This window comes from Aphelocoma coerulescens, chromosome 2, assembly GCF_041296385.1.
Source record: "Aphelocoma coerulescens isolate FSJ_1873_10779 chromosome 2, UR_Acoe_1.0, whole genome shotgun sequence".
Lineage (NCBI taxonomy): Eukaryota > Metazoa > Chordata > Aves > Passeriformes > Corvidae > Aphelocoma > Aphelocoma coerulescens.
Window position 1 is genome coordinate 118,612,254 of NC_091015.1, and position 19,608 is coordinate 118,631,861.

Here is a 19,608-nt window from a genome sequence, read left to right on the forward strand (position 1 = left end):
GACTGAGTCAAGATATTTATTTCCAGTTGTAAGCAGAGAGGGGTGCTGGGTGGCAAATCCACAAAGCCAGCACGCCAACTACAAAAATGTTTCACTATTTATACATTTTAGCAAACAAGGGCATTGATGTTCATTGGCTACAAGTTACATAGTTCTCTTATTCATTTGTATTCTATCCTATGTTGGTTAAATAATTCCCTCAATTCTCATGCTAATTAGTCATATGGTCAGGCCTTTTCTTGAGTTGGTGGTCCATGAGTAGGTGGTTGCAATGTCCCTGTCAGAATTACCTTTTACCTAGCTCAAGCTGATTTCACCACAGTTGCCGAGTTGCCTTTGTTGATTCTATCCTTATCTCGGGAGTTCTGCCAAATGTTCTGGTGGCCTGTAAATTCTGCATTCTTTTGTGTCCACTCTCAGTGGCCCATCCTTCTCCCCAAGCTTTGTTAACCTTTGTCTGAGATCACTGAAACATGTCAAGTCCTCAACTTTAACAAGGCAATTCCATCGACAAGTAATTTATCCTTCTAACACCTGGACATCAAGGGAAGACCTCTACAACACCTCAGAGGAGGCTGTGGCCAGGTAACAAGCGACAGGACAAGAGCAGATGGCCTCAAGTTGTGCCAGAGGAGGTTTAGGTTGGAGATCAGGAACAACTGCCTCACCGAAAGGGTTGTCAAGCATTGGAACAGGCTGTCCAGGGAAGCGGTGGGGTCACCATCCCTGGGAGCGTTCAAAAAGCGTGGCCCTTGGGGCCGTGGTGCATGGCGGGCCCGGCCGTGCTGGGTTAACGGTTGGACTCGACGATCTCGGAGGTGCTTCCCAGCCGGCCCCGCTCCATGCCGCGGCGATTCCCCGGGCATGCCGCCGCCAAAGCCCACGGGCGCCGCGCTCCTCCCTCTTCCCGCCGGGAGCACGGCGGCCATGGCGTCATCGGCGCGCGCCGCGCCGCGCAGCGCCGCCCGGCCGGGAACATGTCGCCGCCGCTCTTCAGCCTGCCCGAGGCGCGGCTCCGCTTCACGGTGAGCCTCCCCCGCTTCCCTCCTGCCTTCCCGCCGCCCCTCTGCCCTTCCCTCCATCCCCGCTGCTCAGGCGGGGCCCGGCCGGGCGGGAAGCTGCGGGGCCGGGCTGTGCCTTGGCGCCTCCGGGCCCGCGGCCCGGCTGGGGCTGCTGCCGGGAGCGGCCCGGGCGCTCCTTTATGGAGCGCTCAGCGCGGCCGAGGTACGGCGGTGTGGGAGTGAGGGCGGGCTGCGCGACGGCTCTGCCAAGGGGAGGATCAGCCGTCAGGTTAGCGAAAATTAATGTAAAAGACAATGAAGGTATGGCGTGCCCCGCGCAGCAATACGTCCGAGCGTATTGCACTTGCCGCCTTTGCTGAGGGATGCTTTTCCTCTGCCAGAGCATGAGGCCTGCTTGTGTACGCAGGCCTCTGGATCCTGTCGTTTGCGACCCAGGCTGTCAGACAAGAGGGTGGGATTTGCACAGAAGTGGTCGAGGCACAAGCACTCGATCCATTAGATCGATTTCGTAACAGGAAATAGTAATTTTTAGACCATCTTCTTAGCAGGAAGTGGTAAGAAGTGCTTTTCAACACCTTCCTAAAGGTGCAGGACTTGCAGGGATCTTATGCAACTTTGAAGGTGATACAAAATTGGGAGGAGCTGTTAACTGCCTTGAAGGCAGAGAGGCTCTCAGGCACATGGTGTGATTCTTAGGGCTGTCCGTGCAGGGCCAGGAGTTGGACTCGATGATCCTTGTGGGTCCCTTCCGACTCAGAATATTCTGCGATTTGTATGCCAAACCACCATAACCACCTGAAGCTGTGAGTGTGGCACGTGAGACGATAGATGCAGTGTTGGTCACAACAGCGTGTTCCTCTGTGTATCACTTAGAAATGCTGTTTTCACCACACTGTTAGCCCAGGTTTGAGGTGTGATGCTCTACTAGCTCAGGTGTCTAGTTTCCTAGGTGCTTGTTATTTGCCCTTCTTGTTCCAAAGTTCTCGCTGTAAACTAACACATGGTGTGTGGTAGAAAGATTCCTTAGTATTTCTGTGCACTGTCAGAGGAATAGGAAGATCCTTTTAGTTTTATACTGGTGTTGTAGCTTTTTTTTTCTTTGCATTTTGGTAGACATCCACCAGAGAGGCTCTGATTAACAAAAGCATCAAGCCGCTGTTGAATGCATTTAACCAGGTTCCTGGGAGGTAAGTAAGGGCCACTTGGTTTTTTAAAAAGTGCCTATTCAGATAACTTTTAGTAATCTTGTGCCTGAGTGTAGTTACTGACTAAGGTGGAATGTTTGCATTTGCAGTGAAAATGAAAAGAAGTGTACCTTGGATCAAGCTTTTAGAGTTGTTGTAGAAGAAGAAATAGTAAGTACTTTAAACTGCTGAAGGTTATCTCTTGTTGAACCTCAAATTTCTATATGTAGGCTAGTATATTAATGTAACAGCAACTTACTTTAGTGTAAGAAAACATTGTTTATTAAAAACAGGAGCTATGTAATAGGTGGGATTAAATACAGATGATTCAAGGAGGTTGGTAGAATCTTGTATTTTACAGGTGTCACACTATGGTGGGAGCTGTTGACTGAGCCTCTTCCAGCAGTTCTTTGTAATGCTTATGAAAGTCTGCTACATCTTAAAATTCTAATTCATAAATGTGCATTGTTCTGTAACTGTACTTTAAGAGTGGGTGGAAAGGGTAAGTTTAGAGTAGGTGTCAGAAAGAAATTCTTCACTGGGAGAGTGGTGAGGCACTGGAACAGGTTGCCCCAAGATGCTGTGGACACCTCATCCCTGGAAGTGATCGAGGTCAGGCTGGATGGGGCTTTGAGCAACCTGGTCTAGTGAAAGGTGTCCCTGCCCATGGCAGGGGGCTTTGTACTAGGAGATCTTTATGGCCTCTTCAAATCAAAACTATTTTGTGATTTGTTACTAATATGTAACAATACTAATATGTATTTGTAACAAAGCTGCCTTGTCAGCTGAAAAGAATGATGTAAGGAGTCAAATAATGTTACTATCAAATAATACTTGAATGAAGTCTGAACGTGGGGTATTAATTTTCAGAGGTAAATGACTCTCTGTGTATTTGGGTCTTTAGTGGCTGGAAGTAGTCAAGGAAGGTTTCACACTCAATAAAAACTTATTATAGTTAGCTGACAGGTCAAATTTCATAGATTGTTTTAGAAAGTTGAATGTCAATATTTGTTTTAAATATGCTTACTTGGAAACAAAAAAATTAGTTTTGTTAGATACATTTAGGTCAGACTAGAGAATTTCAACACTGTTTTCTCTGTTTAGATAAACAAAGCTCCATGTGAAAATCTCCTGGCAATTATTTCTCTTGCTATTAATGGAGTCACAGAAGGTGAGCATCTCTCTTTCAAATCTATTGGAAGTTTTAGGGACCATTTAGGGGAATTTTAAGATCTTGATTTCTGTAAGTCACCTGCAGCAGTTACCTTTGGTGATATGTGACTCTTATGCTAGTTGTAAGTAGGCTTGGGTTTCTTTCAGAAGAGAAGTTAAGTATAATATAATTGAATTTGGTTATATATGTGACATTTGTGTTGGAATTTTGAATCTTTTTCTTCTTTTTAATAGAGATGCATAGGTTTCGTTGCAGCATGATTAGCATTTTCTGTCTTTGTCCAGCACTCTAAAATGATTAGAAGTTTCCCAGCATAATTTCAGAGATGAGACACTGAGGCAGAGATGTCAAATGATTTGGCAGAGCCAGAAGTGACATCTCCTGGATATTTGTGCTCGTCTCCTTGTCAGTACATGGCTGTTTTTCAGATACTTGAATCTGTTTCTGTAACAGTTTTTTATGTCAGAAATCAGTGTGCTGATCTCTTCTGAAGTGACCTTTGAGCTCTTCCTTTTGTTTATTTGTTCACATTATTCATCAAAAATTGTTTGTTTTAGTAAGTATAGGTCAACTACATGTATGTTTTGTGAGCTGTAGAACAGCAAGAACTGTGATATGAGGAATGCAGGCACTACCTACAGATCATGGATGGGTGGCCTTGGAGCAGTTTTAGTGGTGCTTGAAAAGGCTGTCGGGCTTCATGGGTGTGTGTAGTGTGACTGCCTGTGGGTTTAGAAGTCTGCAAGAGTTCACTTGCATTCTGCAGAAAGATGCAGCATCGTTTGAGGCTTTGTTTGAGGTCATTAGAACAGGCAATTTTTTAGTACTTGTTTTATGTTAGTGCAAAGCTTTTGCAAATCTCATTTGATTATGTGTAGAAATATCTTCAATGAAAGTTCCCATTTTAGTCCAAGCTTTCTTAGGAAGAAGAACTTCTCTCTTCTTTTTTTTTTTTTTAATAAAATGTCCCGTGAGTGCAATGCATCTTTTTTTTTTCTTTATATTTCAGTTCAAATTTGTTGAATAAAAGATTCCCTGTTCCTCACAGGTATCTGCACTGCGTCAACTCCTTTTGTGCTTTTGGGGGATGTTCTGGATTGCCTACCTTTGGATCAGTGTGACAAAATTTTCACTTTTGTGGAGAAAAATGTTGCTACATGGAAATCGGTGGGTATTTTTGCGAAATGTTACATAGTTTTGCCAAAGCTTTTGTCTACATGAACCATTTTTATGAACAGAATTTAACTGTCTTGTAGCTGACATGTGTCAGGAACCCCAGAGGTAGCACCTGAAGGGCATTCTACTGTCTCAGTGTTTTCCTAACCTGGATTTTCTAACCAGAACTTCCTCCTATAGTCATTAACTCAAGCTGTTCTGTTTCAGATAACATTGCAGCCCCTGATATATTCGCAAACTGTTCTTTGTCATTAATTCAATTAATTCTACTAATTTCTTTCTCCTGCTTTCAAATCACCAGTATTGTGAACACTGTAAATCTTTGTGAGTGCTCTTTGCTTATTTATATAAATCATAAATGAAATAATAAAGGAAATTACTGTAAAAATTAGTGTATTCTGAAAAAAAAGTGGATGCTGTTCTTACTTTCATTGACATACGTTTTTCTTTATGAAGGCTGGATTTAAATGTGTTTTATGCTTTGTTGGAATTTGTGGGATTGCTTGTTTTATCTTCTTTTGCGTGAAACCTGCCTGTTATATAAGAGAAGACTCAAATTTCAAGTTATCTGTAGGATTGACTCATACTTACTCATACCTTGTGGTTGGATTAAATCTGCACAAGAAGGTTTTATTATCTCTTAATGTTCTAAATGCCTTTACTCTGTTTCAGAACACATTTTACTCTGCAGGGAAAAATTACTTGCTACGCATGTGCAATGGTGAGTGGTAGTTTTTCGGGGAGGGGGGAGCAGTTTTAAAGAACTTCTTATCTCAGCAAATGAAAGTGAGTTTAATAACTTGATTTAAATTCAGATGTGTTCAATAAATAATAAAGTTAAAAGGTCCATCTCTCAGCAGATAGAAATTCATGAGTCTTGCTTATTAATGTAAAAGACGTACAGACCTCAGGGAATTCTCTTCGTCAGTGGAGATCATTATAGAAGATTATCATTCCTCAGCAATGACAAGGCTCATATCAGAGGCTGTATTTGAGTAGGATTCATTCAAACTTATTTTTTATTGGTGTTGAAAGTGTTAGAAGAATTGTAAGAATGCATTTGAAAGAAATATGTCTGATCAGAGGGAGTCACTGGCATTTAAATTTACAAATATGAGCTTCCTTTTGTTAGCTCTGTAATTAGCAAGTCTTGAATTCTATTACATGAGAAAGGGAAAGAGGGACAAATACTAATATTCTTTACTTTTTATGATATCTAGACCTCTTAAGAAGATTATCTAAGTCACAAAACACAGTCTTTTGTGGAAGAATTCAGCTCTTCTTGGCTCGGTTATTTCCACTTTCAGAAAAGTCAGGTGAGATTTTTTGCATTTCATCACACTTAACATTGAGACTAAATAAGCTGAACCTTGTAAGTTTCTGGTGGTTGCAGACCGAGTCCAGCTGGACCAAATCACTTTGCACTCGTATCCTAGTTCTTGTGTCTGTCCTTGATGTTGTAAGTGACTTTAATTTGCTTTGATTTCAAACATAAGTTTTGAATGCTCTGAGAATTGAGTACCAGCATTTCATAAACAGCTGACTGAATGAACAGACTGGGGAACTTGACAACTTCTAAAACTTACCCTTTGTTTTTCACAGGGCTTAACCTACAGAGTCAGTTTAACCTGGAAAATGTCACTGTGTTCAATACCAATGAACATGAGAGCACTCTGGGACAGAAGGTGAAAATTCCTATGTCATTTTTCACTGATTCTGCAGTAAACATGTTAGATTGTTTGCACAAGAAGTGTTTGGGACTGTTGGTTCGTCATTTGGTTGTTCCTCTGCCAGACCAAGCTGCAGTTTTGGGAATAGGCATGTTACCTGGAACATTAAACTGTGCACTCTGAGGGGAAAAAGACTGGTTTGATTGTGAGGAATAAGCACTGTCACTCACTGTGCAAAGTTTTCCCCACAGTGTGCAGAGAACAGAGCTGTCTCTTCAGCTTTTTTTAGGAGAAGTGAGGCTACCAGTGCGTTAAGACATGAATTTGTTGCACATTTTACAGTAATAATACTTCAGAGATGTTTTGAGTTACCAGCTTAAGCTTTCTGATCTAATATGTAATTGAATGTTTGTAATAAAGAACACTGTGAGAACCCTACGCAAATGTAGTGGCATTTGTATAAATTTTAAATGTTTTTTTCCTATTTAGCACACCGAGGAGAGGGAAGAAGGAATGGATGTAGAAGAAGGTGAAATGGGAGATGATGAAGCACCAACAAGTTGGTGAGCTTACAGAAACTTTAAAAGCTGAAGCAAAGCTTTGTAAAGTGAAAGGAAAAAAGCTATTTGGGAAATACCCTTAAATGTTGTGGTCCAAATTCTCCTCATCTCCTGCCCTCTGAAGATAAGATGTATCTCCTTGGTGAAGACTCTTGACAGTGCCTTAACTGTTCAAGTGGAGTTGCCTGGAAGACAGAAATGTACAGATTTGAAAAAGTTACATACCCTGGCTGAGAACCAGTCTGGTTTTGACAGTTTTCCAAATTCCCTTCACAAAACTTGTTGTGGTAAAATGTATTCAGGGATTTTGAGTATATGCTTTAGGAGAAGAAGTTGTGGTCCTCTTTGTTCCCCAGATTCTAAAAAACTCCTAAGCTCCCTTTTAGGTACTATTTTTGCTTTTGTGGTGAGAAAGTAACAATAGACTGAATGAAAAACTCTTACAAGGACAAATTCTGAGTTACAGATTTCTCTGTGAGGGTTCTCTACTGACTCATTAATTTACTTCCAAAATGAATGATATTTTCTGGGGTTTTACATTCCTGAGTGAACTTGAATGTTGCTTTTCAGTATGGTTTTTTTTCATTATTTTTTCCACAGTTCCATTCCAATAGATTATAACCTGTATAGAAAATTCTGGTCACTTCAAGATTATTTTAGAAATCCTGTGCAGTGCTATGAGAAGGTGTCATGGAAAACTTTTCTTAAGGTAATCTGAGTTCATGCTTTCAACCATTCAGCCTAAGTAAAGGTCATTGTTTACACAAGTAGCAGTGACTGCATAAGCATGGAACAGTTCAAAGGCTCAGGCTGCTGGAAGATGATAGTGCAGGAGGAAACGCATTTTGCTGTTTTCTAAAGTGAGCCTTTTGCAGTAAACAAACATGTTGTGTTCAGATGTGCAGTAAGCCCCCTAATACAGCTTGTGTAAGTCAGTATCAGAAATACTTCATATGTTGCAACAGTGCCAGAAGTAACTTTTTTGTGGCTTAACAGCTGCAAAAAGCAGAACTTGTAGGTTTGAGTGGGTTTTTTTTTACCCAGAGAAGATAAGTAGCTCTATCTAGTCCTAGCTCTTATTTTTGAATAGTCGTATTGATCCCAGTAGGATCCTAAAGATTGTTGGTTTCTAATGAAGCAAATCTCTTTATAGAAACTATGACTTGAATGTCCCCTTCAGCCAGCTGTTTCAGTTTTGTTTAGTATGAATATTGAAGATGATTTATTGCTAAGCTACTGTTTCTTCACAATTTGTCACTCAGTATTTATTTAAGTCAAAGAAGTCTAGTTATTTTTTTTTCATCTTCATTCTCTGTGTTCTGGTAATAAGAGGTGACATCTGCTCAGACATCCAAATATAAATCTAATTAATGAGGTCTACTAATGGGGTCAAAAAACAAAACCACCCGGGTGCAGTTCAGAAACTGATCAAGGCCAGACTTAAGTCGTTCAGGTGAAATTTTTTAAGTGTAGCACTGTCATCATGTGAACCTTTTTTCTTCATGATGTCTAAACAACAAAGCACTGTTCACAACCCAAAACGTTCTTTTTCTTAGCATACTTTAAATATTCCATATGATTAGGTGTTTTGACATGATAGTGCTTTCACTTCATTTGTGGTGTTCAGAGAGGTCCTACACATCGGTAACAAATGGGTTGTTTCAATGGGCTGATAGCAGATTTACAAATTATTTCACTTGCTTGGCTTTAAGTCTAGTGTAGTTCTCTAACTACAAAGGTTCAGTATTGTTTTCACATGCTAAATAACTCTGTTTTATAGTACTCAGAAGAGGTTTTGGCTGTTTTCAAAAGTTACAAATTGGATGACACTCAGGCTTCCCGAAAAAAGTTGGAAGAACTAAAAACAGGAGGAGAACATGTATATTTTGCAAAGTTCCTAACTAGTGAAAAGGTATGTGATTTCCTGTCTTGTAATCCTAGGCTACTTGAGGTTGGAAGGAACCTGTGTCTGGTTCAGCCTCCCTCAAAGCTCTAAACTGGAGATTAGCACTATGACCAGTTGGGCTTTGAATGTCTCCACAGATCGAGACTCCACAGATGGAGACTCTGGTACCCAATTACTCTGTTTGGCCAGTTTATTTAGATACATTTATTCTATTCCTTTTTCTATTTTATTCTTTTTTCAATTTTATTCTTTGTGGATTGCCTCTGTTAATTAATGACTCGGGGGCTTCTATTTCTGGAATAAGAGTCTTCAGTAAAGCTGCCATTTGTTTATTTGACTTCATTTGTAATGTTGTCTTTACAAAGATAAGTTAAAAGAGAATAAATATTTAAAGATCTGTTGCTTTTTTTGTTGTTGTTTAGCTGATGGATTTACAGCTGAGTGACAGTAACTTCCGCCGTCACATCTTGTTGCAGTACCTAATACTATTTCAGTATCTAAAGGGACAAGTCAAATTTAAAAGGTAGTGTGAAAATATTTTGTATTTTGGGGATGGAGAACTAGGAACTTGGAGATAATCCAAAATATTTTAAAATAGTTTGTCTACTTATTCTGAGGTTCTTGTGGAACTTGGATTGGTAAATACAGGGTATGGCTGAAGTTATTTTACAGCAGGAAAGCAGAGGTCTCATTAATTTCTCTGTTCCTCTGTCTGACTGTTTGCTGTCCCTTGCTCTAGTGTTGATTTGACTTACTGAAACTTGTGCCATTTACTATACAGGCAAAAACCCAATCTGCTCATCTTTGCAGAGTTAAGTTTTCTGCCAAGTTGGTGAGTTGTGGGGTCTCAGAGAAGTAGAGGCCATTAAAACTTGCTTACAGTGAGTGCCAGCCATGAGAGGGATGGAGACTCCTTGGCAGCACCAAGTTAGACCAGTGGGGGATACTTGTGTGGGGCATCATTTTGAATCTATAGTGGCTCTGCAATGTGGCATTGGTTACTGATTTTTTCTTAGTGTGCTACAGAACTCTGTCTAAAATGGCAAGAAATAACAATGGTGATTGTTGCTTTTATGAATTAATGGGATAGAACCAAACCCCATCTGTTCCTAGTATCTAACATTATGCTGAAGAAAATCCCATCTCTCTGTTCATTTCCTGTGCCCTGGGCCATATGTGCACATAATAATTAACATCCTTAACAGGGCAGCTGTCTCTCACCTGCTGTATATCGCTTTTTATAAGCAGCTCTCAAAGAACTTTGTGAACTAGGTTAGGATCATTACCCTAATTCTACAGATTATTTGTCAAGGCAGTCTAGTGACAGAGAAGGAATGGAATTCAGGTCTTCTGAACTGCAGTTCAGTCCTGTTGAAGTGACAGTCATTTCAATGTCAATGCATTAAAATGCATTATGACCACTTATTGGTGGTCAAGGATGTCATGAGATACAAATGGTGTAGTATAACACTTGGTTACTTCTTGAGGTAAATCTTTTCATTGTGTCCATTTGCTGGGTTTTGGGTCTAGCATCAAGGTGTGGTCTTGAATCACACAAATGGGCTTCCTCTTGGGTGAATCTAAACCTTGAAAGCACATCTCATTAATTCCACAAACTAATAAATGGTCAGTCCCTGGAACCAGAGCAGTTCACATTCAAAGTATTTTCCTTAGATCCCCTCCAACACTTCTCAGAAGGTATGTAGTGTAAATTATGTGTCCTCAGCACACTTTTTGATGTGTTGTTTTGGTTTTCAATTTCAGTTCAAACTATGTTCTAACAGATGAACAGTCTCTTTGGATTGAAGATACTACAAAAGCAGTTTATCAGGTTGGTACAGTATCTACTTTCATAAAAATGACATGGAAGAAGATTAAGCATATAATATTGTATCAACCACCCTTGAAGCAGTAAGGACCATTTTCTCTGGGGTTTTTTTTCCTACATTTTCTGCTACAGATATAATGCAAAAAGTTCACTTTCTTTTCTCCCATTCATAGCTTCTTTCAGAAAATCCTCCAGATGGGGAAAGGTTCTCAAAAATGGTAGAGGTAAGTACTTTGATGCCTGCCTGAACAAAGTCTATATAGCATATAAAAAATCAGTTTCAGCTTAAACAATCTTTTGGAACACAGCTGTTATATCTGAGAAAGCTTTTACCTCATCCCAGTAAAAAAAGGTCTTATAATGTCTTTTTATTTTGTAGTCATACTTTATCCCATGTTTTCATTAATACTCTTTTCTTCCTTGTGCTGGGGAGAAATGGAAATATGCCTATATGTGCATGTGGACATACAGGAGAGATGGGTTATTGGAAAGCAAAAAAAATATAAAACTTTTTGCAGATAGGAGTCCTGTGCCCAAAGACATGGAAATAAAATACAAGTGAAATTAATAAAAACACAAGAAGTTGTCTTTTTGCTTTCCTTTTTTCCTTTACTTTGACTGCATCTATTTTCTTGTGTATACCAGGGGAAATAAAGCCTTTCCCACAATTTTTGAAGACAGAAGATACACTGTTTTTGAATAAAATAAACCAGTTGCCTAAGATTATACTGATGATCTTCAAGATAGTGACTGAAACACACAACCTAGAACAAAGTTTTCCCCTTAATTTTAATAGCTTAGTTTAAAATTTTGGAGTCAACTCTGAAAGTGCTTATCATCCTAATAATATGCAATACTTTCTGTGTTTCTACAGCATATATTAAATACTGAAGAAAACTGGAACTCATGGAAAAATGAGGGCTGCCCCAGCTTTGTGAAAGAAAGGTAACTGTGTTATGAAACAGAAGCTTTCTGCTGCTTGTTTGAAATGGTGGTTCCACTTCAGAATATGGCACCCATGGTGCATATGAGCATGACCCATTCACACAGCTTGGAGATCTGTGCAGTTGCCTGTCCCTTTAGTGAGTGCAGAAGGCTCTTAAATTTCTGCCAAAAGTCATAAGGCTTGCAGTGTGTCAGAGAAGAGGTGGTTATGGGTGTGTGGGCTCTCAGGAGAGCATTCCCCATTGTCTCAGGGGAACATTTGGTGGTACTGAGGATCCAGTGGTCCAGGAGACTGGAGCAGGTTTTGTCCCCTCCTGCTTTCAGCAGACCCTAGGTTGAAGAGATTAGTGCCTGACTTTCCTATATACCCCTTTGGATTGCCTCTAATGAAGCCTTTGGCTTTATGACTTTGGCAGAGCAGCATACCTGGAGTTTGTGTAACAGTTCTCTCATGCAATTTATTTCTTAGTGTGCCACTTGATGGTGATCTCTTACCTTAAAGGAAATGACATTAAGGTGGCTTTCTGAAAGTTTCCTGTGTAATTAGTTACTAACTAGTGGCAAAACCTGAACTTTGACTCCATGTGTCTACTTGACTGTCTTGAGGGGATGACCAAACATTTGTCTTCCACCCTTCTTCATTGTACACACAGACTGTAGCCTGTTTGTGGTAAGGAGCATCTGGGTCATTATCTCTTTGGAGATTTCCTTTTATTGGAGAGATGAGGTGCAGCCACCTCTCCATGACTGAAACTGTTTGCAAAAAAAGGGAGGGGAGCTGTTAGAAGAGAGAATTACTGTTGCAGGGGGATTGTGGGGAAGTAAAATTATGAAATTTGACTTTTATAAATATTCTGTCTCCTTTAGATCTCATCCAGAGTTTCAGCTTGGGTAGGTCTTGCCTAACCTCAGTGCTCTGGGATCTCCATTCTCTAATCCCATGAAATCAGGTGCAGCTGGGGAAAGAGACCTTGCAAGCATAGAGCAGATGATCCCAGCAGCAGGGTAGATCATACTTACATGTGCTGCTGGCACAAATGTGATTTGCTTCCTTCTTTTTATCGGGACTCTGGTAGACCTTTACATTTTTGAGTGAACTAATTTTGGTGTCTGGCAGAATCCTTTCCTTATCTTTACTTTGCCTTCTCTTTCCTCTTCCCCACTGCCTCCTTCCACTCTTAGACTCACTGTCCTTCAGTCCTTTCGTTATGATTTAACTTGGCACCATCTCAAGGTGAAGGTGAAATGGCTTTTTTTGTTCTTGAGATGTTACTGGTTTGATACTAAAGAGTATCCTTTTTTTTTTCTTTAGACCTCCTGATTCTAAGCCAATGAGGCCTGTGAGAAAGAGGCCAGCTCCAGAGGACTTCTTAGGAAAAGGATCCAACAAAAAAATCCTTATGGGGAAGTATGTTGGATTCTTTTTCCATTACAGAGTTTCTGGGTTTGGTTTAGTTGGTTTGAGGGGTTTTGTGTTTGGGGTTTTTTTCCCCCACTGATTTTTTCTATGCAGTAATTTTCAAACTTCCTTAGCTTGGACCTGCCAGGAAAGAACTGCCAAAGGATATATCATCCTTTTAAAACTTGCAGTAGGCTTTCTTTCCTTGTAACCATTTTTTACAGATCCCTTTAAAACACTCCATAAGTGTGGAATTGTAGAATGATGAACATAAACAATGTGTGGTTATGCTTTTCTTTTCAGTGAGGAACTGACCCGCCTTTGGAATTTGTGTCCTGATAACATGGAAGCCTGTAAATCTGAGAGTAGGTAGGTAAAAAATGGGTGTATCTTTTGTCTAAAGGTAATTAATTAGCACTCCAATTAGAGAGTTACAAATTGGCATCAGGAAAATATACAAGGTGATTTTATGAGGTGTGGATTTCACACCTTCTTGAGAGAAGGTGTTTGCACGAATCTTTGCCGTGAAATCCCCTTACAGTTTTCCTCACTTCTTCGAATATTTATCAGTAATTTTCATGGCTTAGTAAAATAAAATCTAAGCTGAAAACCAGATGAGAACTCCCATTTTGTAGAGCATGATTGTATAATTAATTACCTTATATAATGAAGGAAGATTGCCAAGTCTGGCTCTGATTAAGTTAGCATGCTACTTGGCTATGATTTTCGATCAGGCCTGTGCTTTGAACAATGCTAGATAAGAGGAAATTGGCTACCAGGCATTGTTCCAGCACATACCGTGTCTACTCATGGGGCAGATGCAGAAAAATGCAGTTATTGGTTGTCACTTCAGCTTGCACAATTGTGGGAAATGCTTAAAATGTACTCTGCTACATAACTTTGTGTGTTACAGATACCAAAATCCCTTTTTCTGTGCAGACACGATGCAGAGTAAGAAAATTTGGAGAAGGAATGGGAGAGTTCCCAAAGAGAACTCTGCTAGTAGTGGCTGTAGAATCTGGTTGCCTGGGGAGAGGTGTTACCTGTGCAGATATCCTGAATGGAGGAATTGCTTTTCCAGAGGTTCAGAGCTTTGCAGAGGAAGCACCCTCCTTTCTTGTGAGGCTGGGATGTACAGGAAGGTCTCTTGCCTTTACTAGGCCAAGGGATGAAGGTGGAGTTGTGTTTGGGACCAAAGCTTTTGATTCCCTGTGTGTGATTGTATTGTGCTGCAGTGTCTTTAAATAAAAATAAATTAATAAATAAAGGCCTAAACAAATGGAGATAAACAAAGAAAATGCATGCCATGGTAAACAGGAAATAGGTCCCATGGGATCTGGATTCAGTTCCAAGTTTTTATTGTAGGCTTTGTGATTGTACGTGGTCAAGTGACTGTAGCTTTTTGCTTTGGTTCCTCACATCTCCATTCAAATGGGGTAATACTTCCTTAGCTGTCTCCTTTTTAGATGGTTGTTCTGGGGATAATATTAGCAGGATTCAGATGGGTTTTCAAGGTGCTGGCTTTGGTTCCAATAGTCAGTGATAATGCACAGGGCATTGCTGCCCTGGGCAAAATGCCTTTTTCATAACAAAACTGAAGTGAATTTTTAGAGCAGTGTGCCTCACCCCCTGCTCCAACCCTTGACTAGGGATAAGACCTTGCAGAAGCAGCTGTGTCCCTGTCAGCATTAGGAAGGAGAAATACAGATCATTCTGAGCTTGCTTTGCACCACTGAGAGTTTTGGCTGTCAGTAACCTACAGCTCTTACACAATCTGTGTTTCTTGGTTAGAGTCTTCTCAGCAGCAAACTGTCCCAATGGTGTGAAATTTCTGTTCTGTTCTGTTCTTAGGTCAGGGTTCCTTTTGTGCTGCTTTGAGTACCTCTCAGAACCAACCACAAGTTCCAAGAGCAGATGGAACTGAGATGGGGGTGGCAGGGACAGCCATGTTTTACTGATGCTGTCAAATGGCACAAAACTAACAACCATTTTAGACTCCTGAGCACTTGTGAGCTGTGCAGATGCTGTTGACAGATGTTGGTGTCACCTCTTAGTATGGCAGGAGGTTTAAATGTATATAATAGGTAGTGCTAGCAACAGCTGGCACGCTCCGGTGGTTACGGAGTAAATAATTTTATAGCAATGTGTATCAAACAGATTCTTTGCTTATTTAAAATTGTTTTATTTGAATGGGTTGGTTTGGGGTTTGTTTTTCTCTCTTCAGTGGATGAGCTTGAGATGTGTCTGAAGGAACCAAAACCTTTCTATTTTAGAGAAGTTTGTGAAACATATTATTGTCCTTATTTGATTTTTTTAGGGAATATATGCCAACACTGGAGGAATTTTTTGAAGAAGCTATTGAACAAGCAGACCCTGAAAACATGGTGGAAAATAAGTATAAGTATGTGTTTCACTTGATTTTAATTTCTTTCATGTTTGGCTTGTTAAGGAAAACAGACTGTTCTCAGCATTACTAGTATCTGTGCAGGACTCCAGAAATGTACAAAAGCTGTTTAAATTTGGACAGAATTATATTACTAAAAGTCTCAAATCTTTCTCTGTGCTTTTATAGATGCCATACTTTACTAAACAAACTTGTGTTTTATTGTAGGGCTGTGAACAATTCTAACTATGGCTGGAGAGCACTGAGACTTCTGGCACGCAGAAGTCCCCACTTCTTCCAGCCAACAAACCAACAATTCAAGAGTTTACCTGAATATCTAGAAAACATGGTAATCAAATTAGCCAAGGAGCTGCCAGTAAGTAATACTATCCTATAATAATTAATGTTAAATTCGCTCACTTTCTGCTTGTCTCTCTACAGTCCATTTGGTACCTGGGGGCAGAGGGGGCAAAAAAAACCCCAAAAACCCAACTAGGAAAAGAGTTTGTACATTAAAGTAAAAATTACAAATTAAATTAGTCTAATTTCTGAAGGTCCCAGTAACAATAAACTAAGTAACATTGATTAACCTAGTAACTATTGAGCCCTGCCTTGTACTCTGGGGAAAAAAATCAGCTGTGGCAGTTCTGTTGGTAGGCAGGAGTGTATATATATATACACACACACACACACATATATATATATCTATACATATGAACCCAGCCACTTGGGTTCCATGTTGCAGTGCAGACCAGTTTTATGGAACGTATAAGCCAGAATTATGGCTCGTGAATATACTGGGGTGGCAGGAAAAGGGGCAGCATGTGCAGCTGAAGGTGCTACGTGTTACCAGAGCTTTACAGCAAGGTTTGCCAGAGTTCTTCTGTCAGCTCCCTGACTTCTAAAATATGCAAAACAAGAATAAACCTTGTGGAGCAAAGGCATTAACCCTTTGCTTGGTCAACAGTAAAAATTTGAGTCCAGGAAGGGGCCTTTCAGATCATTTTGTACACAGTGGTAAGAGAGGCTGCAAGTGGGGAAGGGGCACTTTCTACACCTTTGAGTTAGCACACAACCCAGCAATGTCTTGCAGATACAAACCCCTGCTTCTCTACTAAGACCTTCCATGTGTGTAATGTGAAACTACTGAGGTGTAAAGGTTGGATTTTAATGTATGGCTGTTTTGTTTGTCCAGCCATCAGAGTTAACTGAATGCTAATAGCAAGTTCAGAAAAAATGAGGGGAGGGCAAATGTATTTTAATTGGTTGAATGTATTAAGGTATGGCTGTCTGCAATATTCCTGATGGTACTACTGTCATGTGCCAAATGCTATGGCAAGAAAAAAATATGTACATAAGGCCCGTGGCTGAAATGTAGAAAAAGATGAAACCTTTTGGCTGATCAGTAGGTAAATGAGGGAGTGAAAAGTTTGTTGTTTGTGTATTTGTTTGCCACCTTCCAGAAGTCTGAAAGTGCATAAACTTCGGGGAATTCCCAAGTGAGGAATAAAATAAGTGAATAACAAGAATAACGATTTTTTTAAAAAATGTTCATCAGTAGTGATCTCAAAGTTGGTTGGCTGGGATTTTTTTTAAGCAAGTGATAAAGCTCACTACGGAATGCTTAGTAGTTATTACTGTGAAAAGAAAGAATCCTGTGAGGTCAGTGGATGTTTTTATTAGGTTTTTTAGTTAGTAATACGTTTTTTTAGAACTTGTTACTGTTATTTAGGAGACTATGGGGGATTTTTAGTTCTCATGTGGGATCATGTCAGGCCTTCCATTCTAACACACATTTCAGAGACAAGCACAGAGCTATAGAATTTCTCTTTGAACACAAAGTTCATCCAGTGATGTTTAGTTCTTTCATTGTAGCCTCCTTCTGAAGAAATAAAAACAGGTGAAGATGAAGATGAGGAAGATAATGATGCTTTATTAAAGGAAAACAATGAAAGTAAGACTTGCATGTTCTCAGTCTTTTCAGTTTTTCTCTTATGTGTAATACAGAATCTGTGTTTTAACATAGTCTACTGAGGGCCATCAGTCCTGCTTACCCCAGTGCATGCCTACCAAAAAGCACAGCCTTTACAGGACACGGGGCACCAGGAGCAACCTCCCAGAGTCCTGGCCTGCAATGCTGAAGGCATCCAACCTGTTGGATTAGCACTTGCATTAGGAGCCTCTTTCACCTTTCCTGCTATGTGGCGTATGTTGCCAGTGTCACTGGGTGTCCATGGCTGAGATACCAGCTGTGTAAAAACCTGTGTGAGTGCTCCTCACCCACTTTCCTGTTCTCTCCGCCCTTTAATTGCTGGGGTAAGCACTTTCCCCTAGCCCCTCCTGGGGTGGTAGTTTTGGGACTTTCAAAAATTAACATATTCCAACTCTGAGATCTTTACTTCCTCTTCATTTAAAATACTTTAAAGGTAAAAGGTTCTGGCTGAGAAGAGCAATATTCCTGACAAACATCATCTTGCTCATTTTTCTCCACAATCCACTCCTGGTTGTCTCTTGTCTTTAATCCTGCTATGTCCTGCTCCTAGGTGTCCTTCCCCATCTCCTTTGTGAATCTGCCCTCTTCCATCCTCATTCATGCCCTCATCTCACAGCACCTTCTCCCTTGCGTGTTGTAACTCTGTGTGCCAGCTCCTGGATCCATCATGGGCATATGGGATATGCAGGGCATGGAAGCGAAGCACTGGGTACCTCTGGCAGCTTTGTTGGAAGCTTTTTTCTGGTAGTGGAAGGCCACCTGTGGGCCTCTGTGAATCTCTCTCATGTTTCCCTTTTCCATCCAGCACTTGACCTTCTCCACAGTCTCCTTGGCAATAGTAGAGAAGTTCTTTTCTCTTCAGCTTAATGCTAATTCACACAGCCTTTGTGGTGTCACTGTGTGGGATTTACATCTTTCTTTAAATCTTGTCTTAAAGCAACGATGGCAGAGCCGTGGTCTGCTGTGCTTAGACATAAGGGAAGTGATCTGAGGGCTTTTATTGTTTTGTTGTTCAGCATCTCCTATCCTTTCCTCTCGATGGGACTTCAGATAAATGAGTGTGACTGAAAAGCACTGGCTAGAGTTGAAACTTCTACTCCATGCCAACTGTTTTTTCAGGTGGCACGAGGGTGAGATATTTTATTAAAAATTATTATTAATTTCTCTACATAATTCAGTCTTTGGTGTTTCCTTCTTTAAAACTGTGAAATAAACATGGGTGATAAGCCATAGATTGTAGACCATGATAAGCTATGAATGTGCAAAGCCATCTGTGTAATCACTACAGCACTTGGCTTCTCAGCAGAGCCTAGTGTTCCATGGTTCTTGTGTCAATGCCAGAATGACAGAAAATTCCTTAAAGTACTGACTAAACATGACATTTACTGTCACAGTCCTGCTGCTAGTAGTAGCATGAGAAAAAAGGAAAGGAAACTGGGTTTGGGGTTTTTTTTTACCTGGGTTGACCTTGAGTAAGGTGACTGAAAAATTCCAAAAGACAACTGAGTGTTAAAGATCACTCTGTATTTTAATGTTATAATTGACTTGTGTTGAAAACTGTAGTCTGCCTGTCAAAATCCTTGTTTTCATTTGGAGGAGGCAGTTCTGATGTATTTAAGACTTTGGCACTTCTCTCTCAGTATAATAGGAGATAACATAAAAAGCAGTATTCTCTTTATTATGGGCATTAAGAGACATTCCTCTTGAAACCCAGGTAAACACCTGTAAAAATCTGCTCTCAGAGCTTGAGTAGGTTTGAAAAGCTACAGGAAAGGTGTAAGTCAGGCTGTCAGTAAATAAACAGAAGATTTGAAATGGGGCAGATCAGAGAAGATTAATTTGCAGTGTCTGGAGATGTTCCCTGTGTTTCACTGATTCCTCCTCTGTTTTCTCCAGGTCCAGAGGTGCAACGGGACAAAGCCATGACGGGCGAGCAGATCGAGTCCTTTGCGAACAGGCTGGGGGAGCAGTGGAAGGCCTTGGCCCCCTACTTGGAGATGAAGGAATCTGATATACGGCAGATTGAGCTGGACAGCGAGGATGTGAAGATGAGAGCGAAGCAGCTGCTGGTGGCCTGGCAGGATCAGGAGGGTGCTCACGCCACCCCTGAGAACCTGATCACGGCACTGAGCAAAGCCGGGCTTGGGGACCTGGCCGAAAGCCTCACCAACGACACCGAGGGCAGCAGCTAACTCGCCTCAGATGCCAACTGACTGACTTGGGGCTGGGGGTGCTGGTAATTGTGACTCTTCTGGTGCTTGTCATTGATAATTGTTACTTTTGTCACTAGGTAACAGATTTTTGATAGGTATTTTATGTTCAGTAAATGATACAAAGCTTTTTAATAATACTGTGAGGTTGTCCAGAT

General features: G+C 40.6%; 1 protein-coding gene across 2 annotated transcripts; it reads left to right on the forward strand.

Annotated features, from left to right (window-relative positions):
• The first annotated feature begins 602 nt into the window (after nucleotides 1–602).
• THOC1 (THO complex subunit 1) lies at nucleotides 603–19,608 on the forward strand. 2 transcript variants are annotated; one of them, XM_069004570.1, is made up of 22 exons: nucleotides 603–1,025; nucleotides 2,136–2,209; nucleotides 2,317–2,377; nucleotides 3,311–3,377; nucleotides 4,429–4,547; nucleotides 5,229–5,277; nucleotides 5,777–5,872; nucleotides 6,159–6,241; nucleotides 6,716–6,789; nucleotides 7,387–7,495; nucleotides 8,567–8,698; nucleotides 9,115–9,215; nucleotides 10,457–10,523; nucleotides 10,694–10,744; nucleotides 11,395–11,465; nucleotides 12,333–12,356; nucleotides 12,778–12,873; nucleotides 13,168–13,233; nucleotides 15,182–15,265; nucleotides 15,476–15,623; nucleotides 17,123–17,201; nucleotides 19,137–19,608. In XM_069004570.1, the coding sequence occupies exons 1-22, from the start codon at nucleotides 843–845 to the stop codon at nucleotides 19,430–19,432; spliced, it is 2,130 nt and encodes a 709-aa protein (XP_068860671.1). In that variant the 5' UTR covers nucleotides 603–842; the 3' UTR covers nucleotides 19,433–19,608. The 2 variants fall into 2 exon arrangements, with proteins under 2 accessions (XP_068860671.1, XP_068860672.1); XM_069004571.1 differs by lacking the exon at nucleotides 12,333–12,356 and having other exon boundaries at nucleotides 604–1,025.